The sequence below is a fragment of the Pogona vitticeps genome, chromosome 5 (assembly GCF_051106095.1).
Source record: "Pogona vitticeps strain Pit_001003342236 chromosome 5, PviZW2.1, whole genome shotgun sequence".
Taxonomy (NCBI): Eukaryota; Metazoa; Chordata; class Lepidosauria; order Squamata; family Agamidae; genus Pogona; species Pogona vitticeps.
This window is the reverse complement of record NC_135787.1, coordinates 178,525,767-178,549,637: the sequence shown is the minus strand read 5'-3', so window position 1 is coordinate 178,549,637 and position 23,871 is coordinate 178,525,767. Positions and strand designations below refer to the sequence as shown.

The 23,871-nt window shown below is 41.3% G+C and overlaps 1 protein-coding gene across 2 annotated transcripts in view; it reads left to right on the top strand.

The window, feature by feature from the left end:
* LOC110076706 (sodium- and chloride-dependent GABA transporter 2) overlaps window positions 1-23,871 on the top strand; it is a 72,651-nt gene that overhangs the window by 22,312 nt on the left and 26,468 nt on the right. For both annotated transcript variants that reach the window (XM_072999874.2, XM_078376292.1), the window contains 4 exons: window positions 7,388-7,522; window positions 11,306-11,446; window positions 13,507-13,591; window positions 15,311-15,443. In XM_072999874.2, the coding sequence (XP_072855975.2) occupies window positions 7,388-7,522; window positions 11,306-11,446; window positions 13,507-13,591; window positions 15,311-15,443 (494 nt within the window). The remainder of the gene's footprint in view (window positions 1-7,387; window positions 7,523-11,305; window positions 11,447-13,506; window positions 13,592-15,310; window positions 15,444-23,871) is intronic.

The window sequence follows — 23,871 nt, the reverse complement described above, 5'->3', positions numbered from 1 at the left end:
CTGTTGAGATAAGATGCAGGTGGAAGATATAGGTGCTTATCTCCCCTCAGCTTTCCTGAGGTAAAAATTACAGCAATTGTCTTTGCTATCATTTTAAATAAAAAAGAACAGTAGAAAATGAATAGTTCTTTTGTCCAGTTAAGATAATCCCTGGGCTGCTGTAGTATTTTCAGAATACTTTTCCTTGAAAATACAGAGGAGGGGAAAAAAAAGGAAGAGTGGTGGTTTGCCATAGTGTCTCCCATCCCCATCTGAGAATGTTCCAAGGGAAAACTACCAAGAGACTGAACAGGGAACTATTTCCCATATTTTGTTTTTGGTGTGTATTTGCTTAATCTGACTTTCCAGAAGCTTGTAGGAAAACAGGTTAAGAGGACTCTTTACACATAGAGTTCTTGGTGAGTAGGTTATGAACTCTGGCCTGAAATCTCTTGGATTTGCCTCACAGGCCTACCTAAACCGCTTTCCCATCCTGACAGCATGAAGGGGATTAGCTCGTTTGCTACTTTCACACCAGCTTAATTTCCGACTCCCCCCCTTCCCTTTCTCTTCTACTTGAGAAATTTGTTTTTGAGGTGCGATTAGAGGGGATTGTTCTCGGCTTTTAAAAAGTTTTTGTGAATCTGGAATGTTCCTAAGCTTGGGTTTGCTTTGGGTTCCTCTCGCCCTTACAGCACAATCCTAAACATGATTGTGAGGAAGTAAGTTCCAGCAGCCAGAATCCTGTTGGTTCGACACAGTAAAAGCAACGACCCAAGTGAGTTTGCCTGTGTTGCCAGATGGTTCTCCTGCTCATCTGCTTCTTCCCATCACGGAGGCATTTGCATGTCCCCTTGTCCAATGGACAATAAGTAGCAAGGAGAAAACTGTTGCTCTTTTTGCCCTTACACACACAGAGTTCTTCCCAATAGGTTTTTGGCCAGTATGTGGAGTGGAGCTTATTCTCTACTAGTAGAAATGCATTTGAACTACATTTCTAGCTTGTCAGCAGTTAGATTCAAAATCAGAGAACAGCAATGCATCTTCTTTGGACTAAAATTCCCAGAATCCTTCAGTTCCTCACACCGTCACTGTATGAAAGGTTTTTACAGTATTGAACAGGGATATTGACAACCTTTGAGTCGGAGTCCAAAGGCAGATTCCTAAACCCCAAGTCTGAGTCTCTATTGAAAACAAACTTTTTTCCCCCAGGAAAAAAGGAAGGGATGTGTGGGTTCTGTGTGGGGAGGTCAGAGGCTTGTGAACCACCCACTTCTGGTCCCATCAGCCCTGCCCTGCCTGCCTCTCCTCCCTCACGCATGTTCCCCTGCCTCTCTCTGTACAACAGAGGTGAAAACCACAGGACTTGGGCATGGGGTTACTGTGGTCTGATGCCTGCCTCCTGATCTGGTGCCCCATAACATATTCTTCCAGATTTCTATGTGTGTAGGTGTACAGAACAAAACTGGAATTCTGCTGGAGTGCTGCCTGTCCCACTATCAACAGTCTCCCTTCCTGATGTTTTCTTTAAATTAGTGGGTTTTTTTCTATGTTTACTTTTTTTATTTGAATTGTATCTCTGCTAGCTGCTGTGGCTACCTTTTTGCAGCAGGATATAAATTTAATTTAAGAGGATGTAGTGGCGCTGCGGGTTAAACCGCAGAAGCCTCTGTGCTGCACGCTCAGAAGACCAGCCGTCGTAATATCGAATCCAGGCAGTGGAATGAGGTCCTGTCGCTTGTCCCAGCTCCTGCCAACCTAGCTGTTCGAAAGCATGCAAAAATAGATAAATAGGTACCAACTCAGTGGTAAGGTAACAGCGTTCCGTGTCTAGTCGTGCTGGCCACGTGACCATGGAAACTGTCTACAGACAAACGCTGGCTCTAAGGCTTGGAGACGGGGATGAGCACCGCGCCCTAGAGTCATACACGACTGGACTAAATGTCAAGGGGAAACTTTACCTATAAATTTAATAACATGTTCTTAATGAAGCTCCACAATCAAGTTTTTATAGTGATATATCAAAAGCTTTATAACGCTGGCAAAACTTCTCAAATATATAAATGTTCAAATCCAGTGTAGTAAGTTCTGATAGAGATATTAGGCATAGCATCACAGTAGGAAAGTTGGATACCTATCAGGTACATATGTACAGCTGGAGAATATGCTCTGGCGTGTTTTTGTCATATACATAAGACCTTTTCCACACAAATAATTATCTGGATGCAGAATAATAACTTTCTTCTTTTACCTCCTTTACTGGTTCACACTGGGAATTCTACATTTTATGATAGAGAAGTAATCTTGAATCTTTATGCTGTTACTCATATCCAAAGATGCCAGTGGGACACCTAAGAATTCTGGAGATGCATGCAGTTTTTCCCACCTTTGAGATTCTTCTTTTTAGGATGTATGATGGGCTGGAGAGGGAAAGACCTGAGAAGTGTGTGTGTGTGTGTGTGTGTGTGTGTGTGTGTGTGTGTGTGTGTGTGTGTGTGTGTGTGTGTGTGTGTGTGTGTGTGTGTGTGTGTGTGTGTGTGTGTGTGTGTGTGTGTGTGTGTGTGTGTGTGTGTGTGTGTGTGTGTGTGTGTGTGTGTGTGTGAGAGAGACCTGAAATTTAGCAATGTATATAAAATGGAACAGATCACAGTGCTGCATCTAAAGGCCAAAACAGAAAGATTGGGAAGCTTTGCAATTAGAAGCAGAGTTAATTTAAGCACTAAAGGAGGTATGGTTATCCTTGTACATGTTTCACAACTTTGAATGTTGTAAGTCAGCTTGATTTGTTTGGTGACTGGTCACCAAGAGAAAACAGTAGGGTCCATTTGCATGGAGTGGTCTTAATTGACTAGATAGGCGGAATAATAATAATAATAATAATAATAATAATAATAATAATAATAATAATAATAATAATAATAATAATAATAATAATAATAATAATACATAATACTAAATAAATAAATAAATAAATAAATAAATAAATAAATAAATAAATAAATAAATAAATAAATAAATAAATAAACAATAATGTTGATTTTGTAGATGCAGCAGATGTGAAGACTACATCTATGGAATGAAAATATTTTGTCACCTAATTTGGAAGCTGCCTATCTTGTCCATTTTGGCCCTAAGACTTAGACAGTCTATCTAGCACTGTGCACCAGAAAGTTATATGAAATACAAATAGGATTATATTTAACATTTTTAATATTAACTAAGAACATTCTCCGCTCTTGGCCTTATCATTCCAATACCAAGCCTGTATTATTAGAATACATACAGACGTACCATAATTGACTATCTATTCACCCTGGCTTTTCTCTTTAAGATCACCTCAGTTGTGAATCTTATCTGAGGATCTGAGATAAGCATACTATCCTTCCTCATATTTCAACTTTGCAGCAACTCAGCAGTTGGTCCAAGAGCACTGACTAAGCCTTGTGACTAAATGTAAATTTGAATTTGGGTCTCCCCTATCTAAGTCTATCACACTAATGATTACACTCATCTACTTGTTGTTATAAACCTTGTAACCCTGAAGAACTGTGATTCTGAATGCATTTTCCAAAGCTTTATTTCATGTAAATGGTTTCACAGGGCAATGTGCCTGAGCACATAGAAGGAAAAATTCTTCCTGCTCTTTTATTTTACTTTATTAATTATTTTGTTTATATCCCGCTTCTCCCCCAATGAGCTCTAGGTGGCCTATGTGACTCTATGCCTTCTCCCACTCCTCACAACAATCCCTGTGAAGTAGGCCAGGCAGAGAGAGAGTGAGTAGCCCAAAGTCACTCACTGAGTTTCATGATTCAATGGGGACGTGAACTTGGATCAAATAAGTCTCAGTCCCACATACTAAACATTATGCCACATTGGCCGTCAATGGCAGTTGAGGCTTAACACTGGTTCACTGTGTTAACCCAGCCTTCTGAAGAGACTCTGGGGTCCTCCCTAAAGCTACAAATTACAAGACATTGTGCATCCATTCTATATTTTCTTCTTTAATTGATTTTATTTGTTAAAAAATGCACACAGAAGAAGCTGCAGGGAAAAACACAGGAAACTACAAATTAAAGACTCATAAAATTCCATGAACCGGGCAGGGGAACTGCAGAATGAAGCGTCATCTGGAAGCACTATAGGGAGGTCAACGATGCTGTGCATGTGTCTTGATGTCACATTCACATCTGTACTACCTGCTATTCTTTTTGCAATCATATTTGCACAAATTAAACAATGAGGGCAACATAAAGGAGCAAATCTTTCTTAGAACCAAATATTTTCAGTCAGTAACATGCAGGATGGTTACTGGTCCAGGGGAAAGATTTTTAAAGACCCCACATTAAATACATCTGAAGAGAAATAACAACAAAGCTGTACTTTCATCATATTTCAGACACACCACGAAGTACAATATGTGTGTTTGTAACCTGAGTAGTTAGTTATCTTCTGTCTAGAAAACTTCAGAACTGGGGACACTTCCTGCTGATTTCTTTACCCATAGTACTCGAGAAGTAGGAGAGACTATTGGTTTGTAGTTTAATATGAGCCTACTTAATTTGCATTTTCTAACTTGATACACAAAGTGGAGCACATTGTTTAGGTTTTGCACTTCTGTAAATGTTGCAAGACAGCAGGAATGGAGCCAATCTATCTTCTGGAAGAAAGTTTCACAGCCTGGAAGCAGCCACCAAAAAGGCCCTTTTTTGTTTAAAGCTGCTCCTGTCATTATAATTGTCTGGTAGGGGAGAGGATGGATGTGGTGTCATGGTAGCACAATGTTGGGAGTTGGGCACTTTGCTTCCTCAAGCAATGGGAGAGCTCAGGGTCTGTACACAGCCCCAGTCGCCCTTGTCCTAGTTCTACATGGGGGACAAAGCTGTACCCACCAGCAAATGGTGATGGTACTGAACTTGAGTCCTCAACACTAACATCTGCCACCAGAAAGGGTTGAAGTCACTGCAAAACTATGCCTGGAAGTCATATTTCAGACAGGTAGCTCCTGGTGGGTACCATGGCTAATGGAACCAAAAGCTACCAAGGTGTACTGCAGAACCAACAGGGACACACTCTCCCTATTCAGTAGCTGGACTAACATGACCAGTCTCCATTCCATAAAATGGGCTGAACCCAGATTAAAATGGATCTTATAAAGGAAATCCTATATCAGAAAAGCTACCACATGCTGTAATATTTTGCCAAAGTATACAATATAGAGATTTGCCATTGATTATGCAATGAATTGAGAAATGGCACAAAGGTTTTTTCAGCACATCTCTTTTTTTAGTTGGACTGAAATCCTGCCTTGTTATAGAGAAGGGTTGCTATTGGTTGTTCTGGGTTTTTTGGGCTCTTTGGATGTGTTCTGAAGGTTGTTCTTCCTGACGTTTCGCCAGTCTCTGGCCGGCATCTTCAGAGGACAGCAACCTGTCCTCTGGTGTAGTTGGCTTGGGAGTGCAGTATTTATGGCTGTGAGATAGGCTTTTGTCTTTTTCCTGTAGATGGATGATTAGTGTGTATTGTTGTGGGTGTATTGTTGTGCTAAGGGGAAGAGATTATCTGTTCCTGTGGTTGATGGGTGTCATTAGCTGGTCTTTTGTGTGTAGTGATCCCCTGTCCTTGTGGGTGGGTAGAGTTCGTTGACCTTTTGCACATAGTATGTTTGATAGCTGGGAGCCAAGTTTTGTTGAGCTTCATACTTTCCTCTTTTTTGTTGAAACTGTGCTTGTGCTTGTGGATTTCAATGGCTTCCCTGTGCAGTCTGACGTAATGATTGCTGGTGTTGTCCAGTATTTCAGTATTTTGAAATAGAATTTCATGTCCAGTTTGTTTCAGGGCATGTTCAGCTACTGCAGATTTTTCTGGTTGTTTTAGTCTGCAGTGTCTCTCATGTTCTTTGATTCTAGTGTGGATGCTTCGTTTTGTGCTTCCAATATATACCTGGCCACAACTGCAAGGTATCCGGTATACTCCTGCGGTGGTGAGGGGGTCCTTTCTGTCCTTTGCTGACCGTAACATTTGTTGTATTTTTGTGGTGGTCTTGAATACTGTTTGTAGGCTGTGTTTTTTCAAAAGTTTCCCCATGCGGTCCGTGACCCCTTTGATATATGGCAGAAATACTTTATTTGTGGGTGGCTGTTTTTCTTCTTCCGTTCGGTGTTGTTTTCTAGGTTTGATGGCTCTTGTGATTTCATTTTTTGAGTAGCCATTTGCCTGTAGGGCCCAATTCAGATGGTTGAGTTCAGTGCTGAGAAACTGAGCTTCACAGTTCCGATTTGCCCGGCCTACCAGTGTTTTGATTATGCCTCTTTTTTGCTGTGGGTGGTGTTTGGAGTTGCTATGTTTCCTTTCAAGATTAAACAGTGTTAATGGGAACACATGATTACGTTTCATTCCCCACCACAGACAATGAAATTTTCTCTGAGATATATGCTTCAGAAAAAAAAATTTGTAAATTAAGTCAATGTTTACCTTCCAGTGACCAATCACAAAGCAAAGTACATTCAGGCTTGCATCCTGCTGGTGTTTCAGTTGCCATCCATCCATCCATCCATCCGCCCAACTAGCACCAAAGCTACTATGGGTGGCAGACACAACAAACATAACAATAATAGAGCAAACAATCTAAAAATCAAAAGGAAAGAAATACATAGCTTTCTGTTTTCCCAAAATTACCATGGAATCATTGTAGTTGGTGGATATAGTGGAAACATTAGGAGTAAGTTTTGGTAGAGACTTACTAGAAGGTAAGGTTTGGAAGTTTGGATGTGATTAGCAGTCATATGAGAGAACACATTGAATATAATGCCCAGAAGAAACAGAAAGCCACCAGTTTCTCAGTTTTAGTCCCTCCCTTCATCTACAATATAGAATTACAGCAATATAATAAGAAATCTGCAAACTCTAGCTTATCGGTTTGCTATAAACATTAGAAAGTATGCAAAATGCGTTGAATGTTAGAGTGCAATTTAAATGATAAGAATTTCAGCAGCGATGTGATTCAGCAAAATTGAGCGCATACAACTTTGGGTTAGATTACTACTAATACTATCTTAAGCCCATTATCATTGTAAAACAAACCTTTTCTGTTTTTTGTTTTTTAAAAGGCTGCCATTCCATACCTGCTCACCTGGGAGTAAGCCTAATTGAACTTAGTGGGATTTTTTTCCCCTCTGAGTAAAGATGTAAACCGTTTCAGACCGAACATTAAGATAGGCTCTTGTTTTGAAGATGTTACCTGATAATGTAGAGTTGGGGAGTGTGTGTGGCCCTTCCAGATGTTAGAATGCACTTTCCATTGGCCCTAAGCAGCATAGGCCATAGGAAGTTGCAGTCAAAAAGCATCTGGAGGACCACATGGTCTCCAGACCTGCTACAGCACCTTGATATCTTTCTGCATCTCTAGGTGCCTTCTTCATCCCTTACCTCATCTTCCTTTTCACCTGTGGGATTCCAGTGTTCTTCCTGGAGACAGCACTTGGGCAGTACACGAGCCAAGGAGGGGTGACTGCCTGGAGGAGACTTTGCCCTCTCTTTGAAGGTGAGTTGGATGCAATGGCCAATTTGTGAGCCAGAAAAGGTTGGGCCCCATTTTTAATCATTTAAACTTACTATTTGATGGAGTTGGGGGCTCCACTCTCACTCTTCAGGATCAAAGAACATATGATATTCAATGTGCACGAGCATTTAATGTGCCTGAATTTTGTTCCGTAAATAGTACCTGCATGGACTTCACCTGGGGTTTGGATTTGATAATGATAAGTATCCTGGGGGGAGGGTGAAGTCTTACTTCCTGTACTGTAGCCCAGATAAACAGTTTCCCTCCCCAATATTAGCTGGAGATGGACTGTTTCTATGGGTGTCATTCTTCTGTCTGAGGTTCCATTTGTTAATATTGTTTTTGTTGCTTCCTTTAATTTGCCCTTACGTGTTTTCAGGTGGTGTGTTTTTTATAATTATTATTTGCTTTCGTAAAACTTTCATGAGTTGCCTCGAAAGTATTTAATTATAAGACAAGATATAATTTTTAAAAAATGCAAACTGCAAGATAAGGTAAAGGTTCCCCTGGACATTTAGTCCAGTTGTGTCCGACTTTAGGGTGCGGTGCTCATCCCCGTCTCCAAGCCATAGAGTCAGCCTTTGTCCGTAGACAGTTTCTGTGGTCACGTGGCTAGTGTGACTAGACACAGAATGTGGTTACCTTCCCACTGAGGTGGTCCCTATTTATCTACTTGCATTTACATGCTTTCAAACCGCTAGGTTGGCAGGAGCTGGGACAAGTGATGGGAGCTCACTCTGTCACGTGGATTCGATCTTACGACTGCTCGGCTTCAGAGGCTTCAGCAGTTTAACCCGTAGCACCACCATGTCCCTTAAACTGCAAGATACATTAGTGCAATTTTCTCCAACTTGGTGACCCCCAGTTGAGAAATAGGAAAGAAATTTTGGGTTGCACATTTCCCTGTGAAAATATTCCATATGGACCTCCTAAAATTAAAGTAGAGCAAAGCATCGGCTGCTTTCAGAAGCCATACCTTGTTGAAGTTTCTGATGATGTACAAAACTATGCATATACTTAAAAAAAGAGGCACAAATGCTCCTTAGACGATGAGAAAAGGTGTAAAATTGCGTATCTTAGGGAAAATGTGAACAAATAATGCATACTTTAGGAAAAATAAGACAAACATCTATGCATACAGAACTGAGATGAGATGAAAATACAAGTGAGATCCTGAGAAATGCAACAAACATAAGACTGACAGATTTTCACATGCCTCTTCCACTTTTACAACCCCCATTTTTTTACAGTTGGAGGGTTTCAAGGTAGGGAAAACAGAGTGTGCTTCTTACTTTTTAATAGGTTGGGAACATCCATGTATGAATAGTGATTACATTTAGATCATTGGTTCCCAACCTTACGTTCCCAGATGTTTTTGGACTACAACTCCCAAAAATCCTGGCCAGAACAACTAGTGATGAAGGCTTCTGGGAGTTTTAGTCCAAGAACATTGGGGAACCCAGGGCTACATGGATAAATGTCCCAGATGACCCACCGTAAGGCAGTTTTCTAGTGGCAAAGGCTAATGGGACATTTAGTCCAAGAGCATCTGGTGAACCAAGGTTGGGAACCACTGGTTTAGATGAATCTCTGGGAGATGAAAAGAAGATATTGACACAAGGCGTTGGTGCTATAGGCTTGGATTCAGAGGCATACCCACTGGAACACCCAGTATTCCAAGTTATGAAATGAAAAAAGCATAATTGTTTTAAAGTGAATTCATAAGCAAATTTGTGTATATAAGGGTGGGCAATGATAGTGTGAGAAAAGATTTGTAAAGCCAGGACATTGATCTTCAAAGTTGGTTTAAGTGTATAGTGGTGCCTCGCATAATGATGTTAATTGGTTCCATTAAAAACATCGTTATGTGAAAACATCGTTAAGCGAAACACCATTTCCCATAGGAATGCATTGAAAACCGGTTAATCCGTTCCAATAGGAGCCTGTTCAATACATTTCAATGGTGAAAAAAAATCACCAAAAATTCAAAAAGACTCAGAACGAAGCCAAATTACTTTAACGAAGGTTTTATTAGGTGCACTAATGATTCCAAGCATTTTAAACATTTTTTAAACATTTTAGAATATTTTTAAAATAGCGAAAACAGGGCTGTCAAAAAAAAACGTTAAGCGAAACAGGGGACCTAAAACTGTCATTGTTAAGTGAAGCACAGTCCCAAACATCGTTATGCGAAAATCCCCCGTAGGAAACATTGTTAGGTGAGGCGGCAAAATTTCCAGCAAAGGCCATCGTTATGCCAATTCATCGTTGAGCGAGGCACTCATTAAGCGAGGCGCCACTGTATTTTGTCATGCATCACTCAGGCATAAAAGTGATAGGTATTTCTAATAGATACTAGTAACAACACTGAAACTGATCTGGAGGAGGAATCTGAATGATTATATGGGGCAGCGTGGTGTTTAAATAAAAGAGGAGAAAAATCCATGTTTCAGGAAACCAATTGGGTAACATTTGAAATAAATTAAAGCATAGAGATCTTAATCGCATTTCGACATTCCCCATACCCATAAAGCCCACCTACATAATGTTATCTGGATTCAACAAAGCTGAACAGTTATAATTCCACAGGAAGCAGAATATTACTCCTTGCCCCCTTCATATGAACTGAAATTCTCATCCAGTTGTATCTAAAATCAGTCATGAGGGATGGTTGAAATCCCCATAAGACGTTCTATATATATATTTTAAATGTAATGGAGATGAAAAGAAACTTAAAGGTCTGTGACAGAATGGAGAGAATATTTTCTAGATTGATTACAGGAACAGGTCTTCGAGGCCGAAGATTACAGTATGAATGAATTCAGTCCAAGGCAACATGAGCTGAATACGAATCACGCCTCCTTTTTTCTGTCCTAGTATTTGGATTCTTTCAAAATTCACTTTCAAATCTAATTTTTACTACTCGGGTTTTTATGCTGTCTTTAAATCACATGATCCACATTCTGGCTAGGGTGAGAATCATCAGACAAGAAGTCACACATAAGGGACATTTTGGAAAAGGGTCTTTGAAAATAAGGGATCTATATTGGCCCAAATCCTGTTGCTTAGTGTAATAAATTGCACTAGAGTAGTCCCATTGAATCAATAGGGACTTGGTGAGTCAATTCCTCCTAATTTCCATTGTTTCAAATGGGCCTACTCTAACTGCAACTTACTACCCTAAAGTAAGGTGCAGTTAGAGTGAGTCAATTCCTCCTAGTTTCCATTGTTTCAAATGGGCCTACTCTAACTGCAACTTACTACACTAAAGTAAGGTGCAGTTAGAGTAGGCTCATTTGAATCAGTGGAGCTTACAGAGGGGTATGCCCAACAAATCCCCACTCTAGTGTGATTTATTATGCTAAGCAATAGGATTTAGGCCAGTATGAACTAGAGAAATGTATGAAGTAATGAAGGAAGTTTGCGTGTGTGAGGGGAGTAATTCTTTCTTTTTTTGTAAACATTGATAAGGTTCTAGAAGAAAAAACATGGAAAATATAATAGAAAATCTTTGAATTGGAAAGAGAATTGGGGGGGAACTAGAAGGTAGTGGAGTGAGAACTTAGAGGACATGATGAAGAAAAACAAACAAGTGGTGAAGAAAATCTCTAGTGGTTTTTCTGTTGTAAGAGTCTGGGCTTGAAAATTGTAATGATTTTACAAGTAGGCCCTGCTTCAAATACTTCTGAGAACAACTGCTTTAGCGTAAGAACTAATGTTTAAGATGTTCACTGTGGATTTCTCTCTCTCTCTCTCTTTTGGCAGGAATTGGTTATGCTTCCCAGGTGATTCTTGTACTCCTTAATTTCTATTATATTATAGTTCTGGCTTGGGCCTTGTTTTACCTCTTCAACTCATTCACCGTAGACCTACCATGGGGCAGTTGTGACCATGAGTGGAACACAGGTAATCCAGAATACATCCCATGTCTATCTGCATTTTGTCAAGTGTTAGTTTGCACTGAGCCATTGTCCGGCAGCGATAGCTATCTTTATTATTGCCATTTCTCTTAAGGCATCCTCGCTTTCAAACTCTGCACCCAGATAAATCTGACTAACCATTTTCCTATGCTCCTCCTATCTCACCTGGATGTTATATGTTTGGTAATAAACCTCCCCCACCTCCCTAAAAAAGCTAGTATGTGCTCTTACAAGAATGCTATGTTGCCTTGTGTTCACCCATGATGCCAGGACCATTAACATTGCAATAGATATTAATGCGGTGGCCAGACTCCTAAGCGGAGTGTGAAAATACGAGCATATCTCTCCTACTGTGGCCGCTCTGCATTGGCTGCCCTTTCGATTCCGCATCGACTTCAAAGTTTTAATGCTTACTTATAAGGCCCTAAACAGTTTAGGACCTCGATATCTGGCAGAACGCCTACTCCCACCAAGGTCTACCCGTATCACCCATGCGAGTCAGGAGGTGAGGCTGAGGAGCCTGACGCCGAGAGAGGCCCAGAAGGAAAAGACACAAAATCGGGCCTTCTCGGCAGTGGCTCCTCACCTCTGGAACAACCTCCCTCCGGAGATTCACGCGGCCCCTACTCTGGGTATCTTCAAAAGACAATTAAAAACATGGATGTTTTTTCAGGCCTTCCCTCCAGTCAATACTTGATTCTTTCCCTCATTTTTCTCTATTTATTTTACCCTCTTTCTGGTTTGTAATTGTTATTTGAAGTTTTATGTAATTTTTCTTTTATTTTATTACAGATTAACCCTCGCTGTGTGAAACATCGCTGTGCGGTAAGAAAAAAGCCATTTGAATGCATTAAACTTAGTTTAATGCATTCCAATCGGCTGATTTACTCACCGTTCAGCGAAGTTTTTCAATGGCCGGCAGCCATTTTCGCGCCCTCCCCTCGCTGAACGAGGGCGCGAAAACGCTGCGATCAGCTGTCCGGGGGGTCCAAAATGGCCACCGGAACAGCCGAAAGGGCCGGGCGCAGCGTTTTCGCGCCCTTGGTAAGCGAGGGGAGGGTGCGAAAATGCTGCGCGCAGCCCTTTCGGCTGTTCCAGCAGCGTTTTCGCGCCCTCCCCTCGCTTACCAAGGGCGCGAAAACGCTGCGCCCCGCCTTTTCGGCTGTTCTGGCGGCCATTTTGAAGCCGCAGAACAGCTGATCGGCGGGTCGCAAAGCGAAGGTTGGTAAGCGAACCACTTACCGACCTTCGGTCTGCTATTTTCGCCCATTGGGGCTATCGCTCTGCGATCTCATTAGCGATCGAAAAAGCGTCACCGTAGAGCGAATTCATCGCTCTACGGTGTGCTTGTTCTGCGAGGCACCACTATACTTGTTTGTGTTATACTGGAAGCTGCCTAGAGTGGTCGCATAGACCAGATGGGCGGGATATAATTCAAACAAACAAACAAATAAATCCAGTTGAGCGCTAGCCATCTGCAGCACTGGCCAGTAGGGGAGAAACAATCCAAAAATAGCAGTGATCTTCAGCTATTCATGACTCCTGGAGCAAAAGTGGGAAACCAAACTTGTTGCCTGGGATAGACCCTGTCTCACTCTTTTAATGTACAAAAGGTAACTGGATTCCCAGTCAGCTCCATCAACTTCACTCCAAGCATGATCCTGCACAGATCTGATGAAAAATCATTTGTCAGCAGTGAGCAACCTGCAGCTGTAGGACTAATGTCCTGCAGCCCTTGTCTTAAATCAACAGCTCTTAACAAGTGATTGGTTTAGATATTTGTCAGAGTTACTTGTTCCTTTCCATGCCTGCTGGCTGCTGCCTATGGGTGGAGCATAGCCAAAAGAAAGGGAAAGGGGATTGGCATAAAAAGAACCACTTGATAGATCCTGAATAGGTTGTGCCAGGAACTGTTTGAAAATTCTTCCTGCTGCACATTTGGGATTTGCCATTGTGCCACTGATCTTTCTTGATGAAGGTGAATTTGTTTCATGTTTACATGTTCCTTCCATATCAGTTCTAAAATCTGTGCGACTTGTATTACAGAGAACTGTGTAGAATTTCAGAAGACAAACACTTCTCTAAACGAGACGGCGGAAAATGCTACCTCTCCTGTCATTGAGTTCTGGGAGTAAGTGGATTTTTTTCTTTACTTTTCTCTGGAACATTCAGTATTGCTACAAATGGCCAATAGCCCCAGAAGGGGTCTTTTCTAAGGGACGTGATGGAATTGATTCCGCCTATTACTAGCCCCTTGCATCTCAGCTTTTTTGGAAAGACCTTCATGCCCAAGGCAAGGGTGAGCAGCTGCCATAGAGTGGAGAGCACTGGCCTAGTGGTTTGATGGGCTGAGAGCTTTTTTATATTGATGAGAGAGGAACAAATTGCTGTGGCAAGAAGGTGGGTTGTGTATTTCTTCTCAGCAAAAGCTAGTTGGGGAATATTCTAAATAGTTTATCCCTGGCAAATGGTATAGTCACCTGGGTGCCTGTGTGTAGGTAAGGAAGCAGTTTCAGGCAGACTGGAAACAGATAGTAAGGTGATGGACAGTGGGAACTATAAGGTGATTTCTGATAGGTGGAAGGTGGGGAGGAGGAATTGGGTGATAGGGAAGAGCGAAATGTGCCTAAGTGGGAATAAAGATAGTTACTTCTTCAAGTTTGAAAAAGTTGCTTTTTTGGACTTTGTTGTTGTTTAGTCGTTATGTTTAGTCGTTAAGTCGTGTCCGACTCTTCGAGACCCCATGGACCAGAGCACGCCAGGCCCTCCTGTCTTCCACTGCCTCCCAGAGTTGGGTCGAATTCATGTTGGTAGCTTGGATGACACTGTCCAACCATCTCGTCCTCTGTTGTCCCTTTCTCCTCCTGCCTTCACACTTTCCTAACATCAAGGTCTTTTCCAGGGAGTCTTCTCTTCTCATGAGATGGCCAAAGTATTAGAGCCTCAGCTTCAGGATCTGTCCTTCCAGTGAGCACTCAGGGTTGATTTCCTTCAAGAATGGATAGGTTTGATCTCCTTGCAGTCCAGGGGACTCTCAAGAGCCTCCTCTAGCACCAGAGTTCAAAAGCATAAATTCTTCAGTGGTCAGCCTTCTTTACAGTCCAGCTCTCACTTCCATATATCACTACTGGAAAACCCAGTAATGGTTTTTTGGACTACAACTCCCTAAATCCTACAGCTAGCATGGCTAATGACTTAAGTAACCCCAAGTAACTTCCCCAAGTTCTGTTTCCAATATGTGGTATGTTGCTTTCTTTTTTTGGGTGGGTGGGGTGGGAGGTATTACTCCAGAGTAAGTGCAGGAGTTCCCAAGCTTGGGTCTCCAGATGTTCTTGGACTAAAGCTCCCAGAATCCTTCGCCACTAGCTGTGCTGGCTGAGATTTGTGGGACCCAAGTCTGGAAGCCACTGAAACACAGGCTCCTAATTGAAACTATGATAAGGTATGAAGGGGTGGCAGTGAAAATTATTATTGTTCCCTCCCGAAGCATGACCTTCCCTGAAACTTCCCTCCAGCTACAGTAGTGTAAAATGGTAAAAATGCAACCATTAACTATCACTTGAGAGAAGGAGATTGTTGCTTAGGTGGGTGTAGGCGGAGAGGGAAGGATTGCCTCTCCACTCTTTATGTACTCTAGCCTCTGATTGACTGAGTCCCATACACAGGACTGTCTAAAGATATTTTGCTCCTTTTGTACTAAAAGACTAGCCTTGGGTTGAAATTTGTGACCTGGCAAACCATGTTATATTGTGAAATAGGGTATGTAGAAATAGTATGTTCTGGAGAAGTGGCCACCAGGGAGGAGCAGTGTTTACCAGAAAGAATAAGCCAAGCTCTGTTTCTTTCATAGGAGGAGAGTGTTGCACCTTTCTGATGGCATTGAACATCTGGGGGGCGTGAGCTGGGAGTTGGCGCTCTGCCTCCTACTTGCTTGGATCATCTGTTACTTCTGCATCTGGAAAGGAGTCAAATCGACAGGCAAGGTAAACTTTTTTCCCCCCAGAGTTCAAAAAGGTACACATTTTGCACTATAACTAATAACATACTAAGCAAATGTAATGGAGTCTTCTGGAAACCAGCATGACTGGAATCCTGAACAGATGAAGGAGTAACAATACTTTTTAACAACATTTTGTGCAGACCTCTCTTCACTTTTGTTTCATTAAAAAAAAAAAGCAACCGGTTAGTGCTGCTGAAGGCTCATTTGTCTCATTTGACCTTAATCACTGTCCCATGAAGCTGCTGTGTGTTCTGCAGGAGAAAAGGTCCAGGTATCTCACAAGCAGCTCCATGTGAACCAAGGGCAGGAGAAAAAGCCAAGCCTGGATTGATCTCTTGCCTTTCGAAAAATGGCGACCCCAGCTGTGTGGTGGACCTAGCCCCTTGCACGCTTCTACAGATGCTGAAAACCCAGTGCCAAATTATGTGCATAGTGGCCAAAGTACATGTACGCAAGGGTGATGTGGCTAAGAGCTAATATGACCGATGTATTTTTGCCTCTGCCTCTGCACCACAATGGTTAAGAGATAGCCGCCCCGAGTAGACATGGTCTAGAGGGGCGGGGTAAAAATCAAATAAATAAATAAAATAAACTCTTTCATCTTGCCTGCCTCCTCCCCAGGTCACACAAATATGCTGTTGTCACTAGGTTTGCATGTGTCAGTGTGTTTGTAATACACTTTCTGAGCAATTTCCTCCCAGCTTTAGATTTAGAGCTCAGAAGAGATGGAAACAGGAAGTTGCTTTAGTAAATGGCTCAACCACACTGCAGTTTATCCTGTGTGTGAGCTGGAGGTGTCACAGTCAATTGTGAATTATTTTCCATCAGCCACATGGCGTGTATCTTACTGCAAATATTTTCATTCCTTTTGCATGGCCGTTTATTACATTTTGTTTGGCTGGCAGGGGCTACTACTCCTTTCAGTGCCTTCAGTGTGGTGAGGTAAAGCAGTAGAATGGGAACACAATCTTCCAGTGAGCACCTCTTATCTTTCCTCAGAAGAAATTGTTTAATTTTTTAATGGTTCTGTCAAATGTAGCGCTGCATCAGTAAATACTGCCTTCATAATGGCTTTGCTGAATTCTTTTGTGGAAAGGGGGTAAAAATTATCATCTTTCAAATCTGTGTGGGGAGAAGTTTCTAATTTGCTGGATTGAAGAAGGAGGGGAGTGATCAGCACATGGACCTGTTGGGTCTTTGCCGTATATGTCTAATAATATCAAGGAAAGAATGGTTGTGGGAAGGGGAAACTGAAAAAACCATTAGTGTTTTCTTCTCTTTGATCTGTCATATACATAGAACCTACTCACCACGCTCCATTCTGCGCCTCTTAATTAACTAGAGAGGCTTTTCATACATAACCACCTTTCTCTCCTTCCTTTGTTCCTTCCTTCCTTCCTTTTAACTCATAGGCACAATTTGCAGATCAAAGTATTTCTTTCTCCTTTAGAATCCTGTTTTCCACCCATTTGTTGGGAAAACTAAAACATCTTGGCATGCTGGGATGAACTGCACCCCTCCCTGGCAATCACAAAGTACTGTTTCAAGACAAAAGAGCAATTATGAGCTCATCCTGATTCATAGTGATATAATATTTCCAGGACGTGCTATGATCCTCACTGTAAACCATCCTATTCCCATCAGGCAGACTAGAATTTAGTTTGTTCTGTACTACGCTAAGACAAGTCATCATATCAAGTCAGCACTGTATCACCTATAAATTTTTTTCGTAAGGGTAAAAAGTCAACATGTAGGACAGATGAAAGCAAGAGATAAAGGGACGAGGTGAGGAAGAGGGCAATGTTAATAGGGTTGGAGGTTGTTATCCAGGTGAAAATTTTGCAGTGTAGATGCCTGCATTCGGACAATTAAATATTTCCATGTGAATGACAACAGTCATTTCAGCAGTGGAAATAGTGGTATAGAAAACATCAAATAAAACCATGACAATCTCCCTGTGTAGTCGAGCTGTTAGTGAGAAAGCTATGTTTTCTTGATAGGGTACAAACAACAATATGGTTCTATCTTTCTTTTCTCCCTTAGATGGTCATGAAAAAACTCTTGAGCAGCAAAAAACCAAAATATTTAAATAACATGAAGTTCAATTCTCTTGGAGCAACAAATTTAGAAATTGCTACTGAGAAATAAGAAATTTTATCTTCTAATAGTATTTGGACAAGGTCTTCAGATAATGGTATTTCCAATAAATCAAATAAAGATTTAATAAAATGCCTTCTCACAGTTGCATGAAAAGGGCAGGAGAACAGAATATGTGAAAAAGGATCCAGACATGGACAAACTCTCTCAGAGTAAGTTTGCCCTAACAATTTTCCTTGTAGGGACAATATTCGGCCTTCCATATAGAAAAACTGTGCAGTAATATGGAATAATTAGATGGAAAAAAATATGGCAGAATTATCTTGGGAATAAAACTACCAAAAAAGAAGAGAGAACATACTTAACCAATATTTGGGTATTAATCAGATCTGTTTGATGAATCTGCTTTCTTATATATATTGTCTTGATTCTCTTTCACCTTTGTGCCTAATTAATTCTTGCCCAGAGCATCTAACTCACTGTCTATTAGTTTCTGCCAGGAGGATCTAAAATAACCTTCCTATAGTAGGGCAAGAATGAAGTGCTCAGAAAAGATGAGCCTCAGCCTTAAATCAAAGGCCTGTTTCCATGTGTTCACCTTGATAGAAGGCTGGGCAAACTTGGCCTGCACAACAACATTTGCCACACATCATGAGATATTCATTAGCCTTCTTAAAAAGGAGGAGAGAGGGAATAGTCTGATTTCTCTGATACCCTAGTTATCCATACTGCAGTGCCATATAAAATCACCCAAACTACTTTGGCATTAAATGTTGGAACATAACAACTTATTTTTGTAATTTAAGTGTTACTTGAGTCAGCACTTTTGCTTTGCACAAATTGCTGTCTTGCTGATGTTGCCAAAATAAATTTGAGGAAAAGATCACTCCTATGTAGGGAAAGTGTTTCACCTGTTCCAGCTGCCCACTGTCTAATTACCAGCTGAGTTTACATAGTTGGTTTTTCTTAGAGGAAGCTAAAATCTTCCATTTCTGATAGTTTATCTCTAGGCTATTTAGTTTACAATATTTGGGAAATGTCTAAAGGATTGTTTGAGACCAATTCTGGACAAAGATTAAAGTGCTGCATCATCTGCAAAAAGAAGAATTGCTGTACGTTGGGCCCACCTTGGAGGATGAGAAGATTAATCCAAGTAGAGGGCAAGATAAATTAAAAAGAAACTATACAGCAAGGGAGAAAGTAAACACCCTTGTCATATTCCTTTGTTTAAATTGAGTAGACTTGCAATTTCAATATGGTTCTTCAACTGAATGAGATCAGGGTGCATGGCAAAAAGTTCAGTATTGTACTTTACATACAAGAATATGGTACTCAGCGTGGACTATCCATGTAGTCACATTTTAGTATTTTAGGTGGATTGGCATACGATGGGCATAACTATAAACTTATGATGCATACATCTCCAAGGTGGACCATAGTATTTGAGCACTAGAGGCAGAAACCCCTGCAAGCATCTCTCATGTTCTTGCTGCTAGTAAAAATACAAAACAACCAATTAATAATTCACAAATTCATGTCTTTTCATTACATCCTAAATCTACTGGCTGAGGCAGCTCTCTCAAAATGGCAAAAATCCTCTTTTGTAGCTATGCAAATAGTGTACCATTTGGAGACAGATTGCCCCTATCACCATGTCAGTTGCATGTTGACTCACACAATTTTGTGCAATGGACAATATGTAACTGACAATGGTGATTTCTTCACTTGGAGCAATTTGCCTCTAAGTGTTATGCCATTAGGGCAACCCAATCCCATTAGAGATGAATGTGATGATTCAACCAGAGGCACTTCAAGTTAGACAGTAATTTCCCCAGAATTTGGAAAAGTTGCTTTTTAAAGAAACGATAACTTACAGAATCCACCAGTTAATATGACTAGTCCAATGAACTAATGTTTCCAACCTCTGTGCAAGGATCATTTCGTGCTATCAGTCTGTTTAAAATACTTACTGGAGCCGGTTGCATAGGAACTCCACACTACGTCAAAATTAAAAAGGAAACTGCCTTATGCTCGGTCATCTGGGATATTTATCCATCTAGCCCAGTTCCAAAACCTTGGATTCCCCGATATTCTTGGACTCCCAGAAGCCTTCACCACTAGCTGTTTTGGTCAGAATTTCTGGAAGTTGTAGTCCATGAACATCCGGGGACTTAAGGTTAGGAATCACTGATTAGCCCATTTTGTTGTTCTGACTGGCAACACTCCACTAGAATCCTAGGCAGATGTCTTTCCTATCATATGGTGCCTAGTCCTTAACCTGATTTGTCAAGGACAGGAAAGCATAGGATGCTGCCTTATGCTGAGTCATATCATTTGGTCCATCTAGCTCAGTTTTGTCAACTCTGCCTGACAGAAAGGTGCTTGGTATTACCTGGTGGTCCTCCATTCCTGATTTTGCTTTGTTGTCAAGATGAAGTGTGTTCAAGATGATAGAAAAAAGGCGAAAGATTTATGCGATCTGAAGAGATACTCTGGTTTCTCTTCAGATCGTATAAGATGACAGAATGGGACATAGGGATGGAATATGGTACTTTCCTATGCAAAATTTCTCTTGCATTCCTTCTTCATTCAAAAGGAGCATAAATTGGATGTACAGTTTTAGAAATAGTTCCCATTTCATCTGTGCTTCCACTGCGTCCTCTTCTACTGTCTTTTATTTTTCAGTTTCTCTTAAATATTTTAGCCTGTCTTGTTTCATTATTGGGAGGTACATCTATGTAAATATTATTCTGTGTACACATAATCTAGAGTAAATAAATCTCTCTTTTTTTGAAAAAAAATTCTGGAATAATATGTAAATAAACTGGAAATTGCTCGTATACTCCGGCTAATTAAGATAAACGCTTGGCTTGCACTTAGTGATGTGCTGACCAAAAACAACCCCTGCTTTCCCCAGCACATGCTGGGGTCGTGCTGTGTGAGGAAATGGCACATGATGAAAGCACTCTCTCACAGCTCTGGAAGGGCCAAAAGATCAAAGAAGAATTAAGGTAGTAGAAGGGGGAAAAACAGGATTTTTAAGGGCTTGGACAAACAGGTGCATTTGTGATCCTTATATCCCAGGGTGAGGAATGTGTGACTTCCCCCTTGATGTTTGACTGTAATGCCCATCATCCCTGCCCAGCATAGTCAATGGTACGGGAAGGTGAAATCCGTCATCCACCAGCATTGCTTCTCTGTTATGTGCCATCATGTCACCTCCAACTTATGCTGACCCTATTTTTGAGGCATATGAGATGTTCAAGGAGTAGATTTACCACTGTTGCCACCCTCCCATGAGTTTCCATGGCCTGGTAGAGATTTGAACTCAGGTCTCCTGAGTCCTAGTCTGGCACTCTATCCTCTACACCACACTTGCTTCGCAATAACATTAGGACAGCCATCTATCCTCTGTCTCTACTGTAGCCTATTTGCATTGGGGAATGTCAGTCAATATTAATGGTAGGATTTGGTTTATGTACATAGTAAGACACAACTAGAGCTTATTATGAATCATGGATAGTGTAGGAGAACAAAGGCAGAAAGTAGTCCGGAATTTAATGGCAGATCTTTAGATTATTAATAATAGTTTCCAACTCATAATGGTTTAACAACAGGAACTCCCAGAACTCAATGATGGGAGAAATGGTTTTGATCATACGAAACATTGAATTCAGTCCTGGTTCCACAATCCAAAAATGCATCCCATTCCTTAATTCCATGTCCATCATTTCCTCCCCTTCCCTCCTTTCCATTATTTTGCACCCAGTTCCCTCTGGTAGATTCAGACAAGGTACACATACAAATCCTACAAGCTTATAGTCTGCCCACTCCTGGTGTAGGAATATTCTAGAAGTATCATCCTTTTCCAGGTGTTCTTGTATGTCTTCAGTCAGTATGTAAGGGCCAGACTAAATAAGACATGGCGGCTGTATGTACAGTCAGATTTCAGGAACAATATAGCTGGTGGTATACTGTCTGGGACACTGCTACTGTTAGAATGTCCTATCTAAAAGCAACCACCTATGGTGATCCTCTGAGGCCATGCTCCTCCAAACTGCCCATCGAGAAAAGCCAAGAAGTAATCTCCTAGAGACAGGGCCATACATACATACATACATACATACATACATACATACATACATACATACATACATACATACATACATACATACATACATACATACATACATACATACATACATACATACATACATACATACATACATACATACATACATACAAATAAAAATAATAAAAATCTAAAGGCAATGAGGAAAAGAAGAGTACTTTGGATCTGTAGATTTGCAGCGATTTCCCCCACCCCGATTGTTTCCTCTTCATTTCTCTTAGCAGCCAGGGGTAAAAAGGGGCAGCTATGTCCATTGCACTTGTCTTTCCTGGTGCAAATGAATCCTAGTTTTGCAGAAGGTGGTGGTGATTAAGTTAAAGGAATGGAGTGAAGGAAAAGCTCAAGTCTTCCTTCCTCTATCCCTACACAGTGATTATCCCCCTTCCAGCTGTTAATGGCTAAAAACCAGTAGTAAGGCACAGTTAGAGCAGGCTCTCGGAATCAATGAAATGTATGAAAAAGTTGACTCGTCCAATCCTCACTGATTCAATGGGCCTTTTCCAGCTGCAATTTACTCCTGGACTTTAGCCATTGAGTATTTAAAAAAAAAAAAGCTTGGGAGATCCAGTAAGATTTCTCACACCATGTTTGCCACCCAATGCTTAAACCAGAGACAGACACCAGCCCCTTTTAAAAGAGAGGACCGGCGATGGACTATTTCTTGACAGTAGTTTCCTCATGGATTTTATTTTTTCCACCAGAGGGGAAGCTTTAGGAATTGCATAAACATGCGTCAGAAGGGGAGGCGACACTTGAGGCAGACTTGTTGTCCCCTTCCAACAAATGTCACAGAGGGACGACTTTGGCAAAAGCATGTGGCAGTGATCCAAACAAAAGCATGTTTGTTCCAGAACAACATGAGGCAAAGAACAAGGTTTCTGATCACAGTAGGCTTTCTAGTAATAAAGCCAGTGTGAACAGCACTCTGGCAATCAGAGGTAGGTGGGAAGGAGATCATAGATAAGCCAAACATCTGCTAGCATCACGTTTAATCAACATGACCACAGTGATTAATCTGGGCCAGATATTTGCACCAAAGCAACCGGGCTATTGTCTGTAGGCCTCTATATTTATCCCACCTTTTAAGGGACATGCCTTAAAATACAAAGTGATATGACCTTGAAAGAAAGACTGGAATTGCCAGCACCCCCTGTCACAAATAACTGTTTTGGAAGGGTCCATGATGCATAGGTTTCATCACATATACAGAGATGCAGTGTTTTGTAGACTACAATGTGCAGAATTTCCTAGCTGGTATGGCTCCATGGCAAGAGGAGAAGGGGACGACCGAGGATGAGATGGCTGGACAGTGTCTGCGAAGCAACCAACATGAATTTGACACAACTCCGGGAGGCAGTGGAAGATAGGAGGGCCTGGCGTGCTCTGGTCCATGGGGTCATGAAGAGTCGGACATGACTAAATGACTAAACAACGACGACGATGGCTCCTGGCTGTGATCCCTGGGGAGATTTGTGAGTTAGGGGTGCATATATCCTTACCTATATCTGGATGGAATATTCTAGGGAGCTGCATGTGTTTGGAAAGGCACTTGAGCATATGGGAAGGGTGCTTAGCCTCCACTCTCCGCATAACTCCATACAAATGGTAGGTGGTTGTACGTTGTTGGAAGATTTCCAATTTCATAGGAGGAATAAGCCAGGCAATGAGGAGTGAGCAATGAGAAAAACTGGTGAAGGAGGAAATTATTTCAGTGAGTGGAGAATTCTAGGCTTATTTACTCCATAAAAACATGTGTCGTTTTTATATCAGCTTGATGTTTCTCCAGAAAACCTTGGGACCAGCAATGTTCCTGCATCTTTTTGACCCAGACATCTTGAATTATTTTGTTCTGTGTCATGGTGCTTCCTTTACCAATCTGAAGTTTGCATTTTTTGGGGGATATGTTTTCTTTTTAAAACGCCTCAAGCACCTACATTACAAAAAAATGTGTCTCTCTCTGTGTGTAGATTGAGTTTAGCACTATGCCACTCCCCTGAGCTGCTAATGTCCTCTGAAAGAAGAGAGATGGGAAGAGATGAAAGCAAGAGAGGGATGCTGGGTGGCAGAGGAAAAGGGGCAGTGCACCAATATCAGATCTGGAAACTGGAGCTGGTTGCAAAAGAGGACACCAATTTGTGTCAAGAGGTACTGGGAACGGTTGTCTTGGCATATAATATTTGCT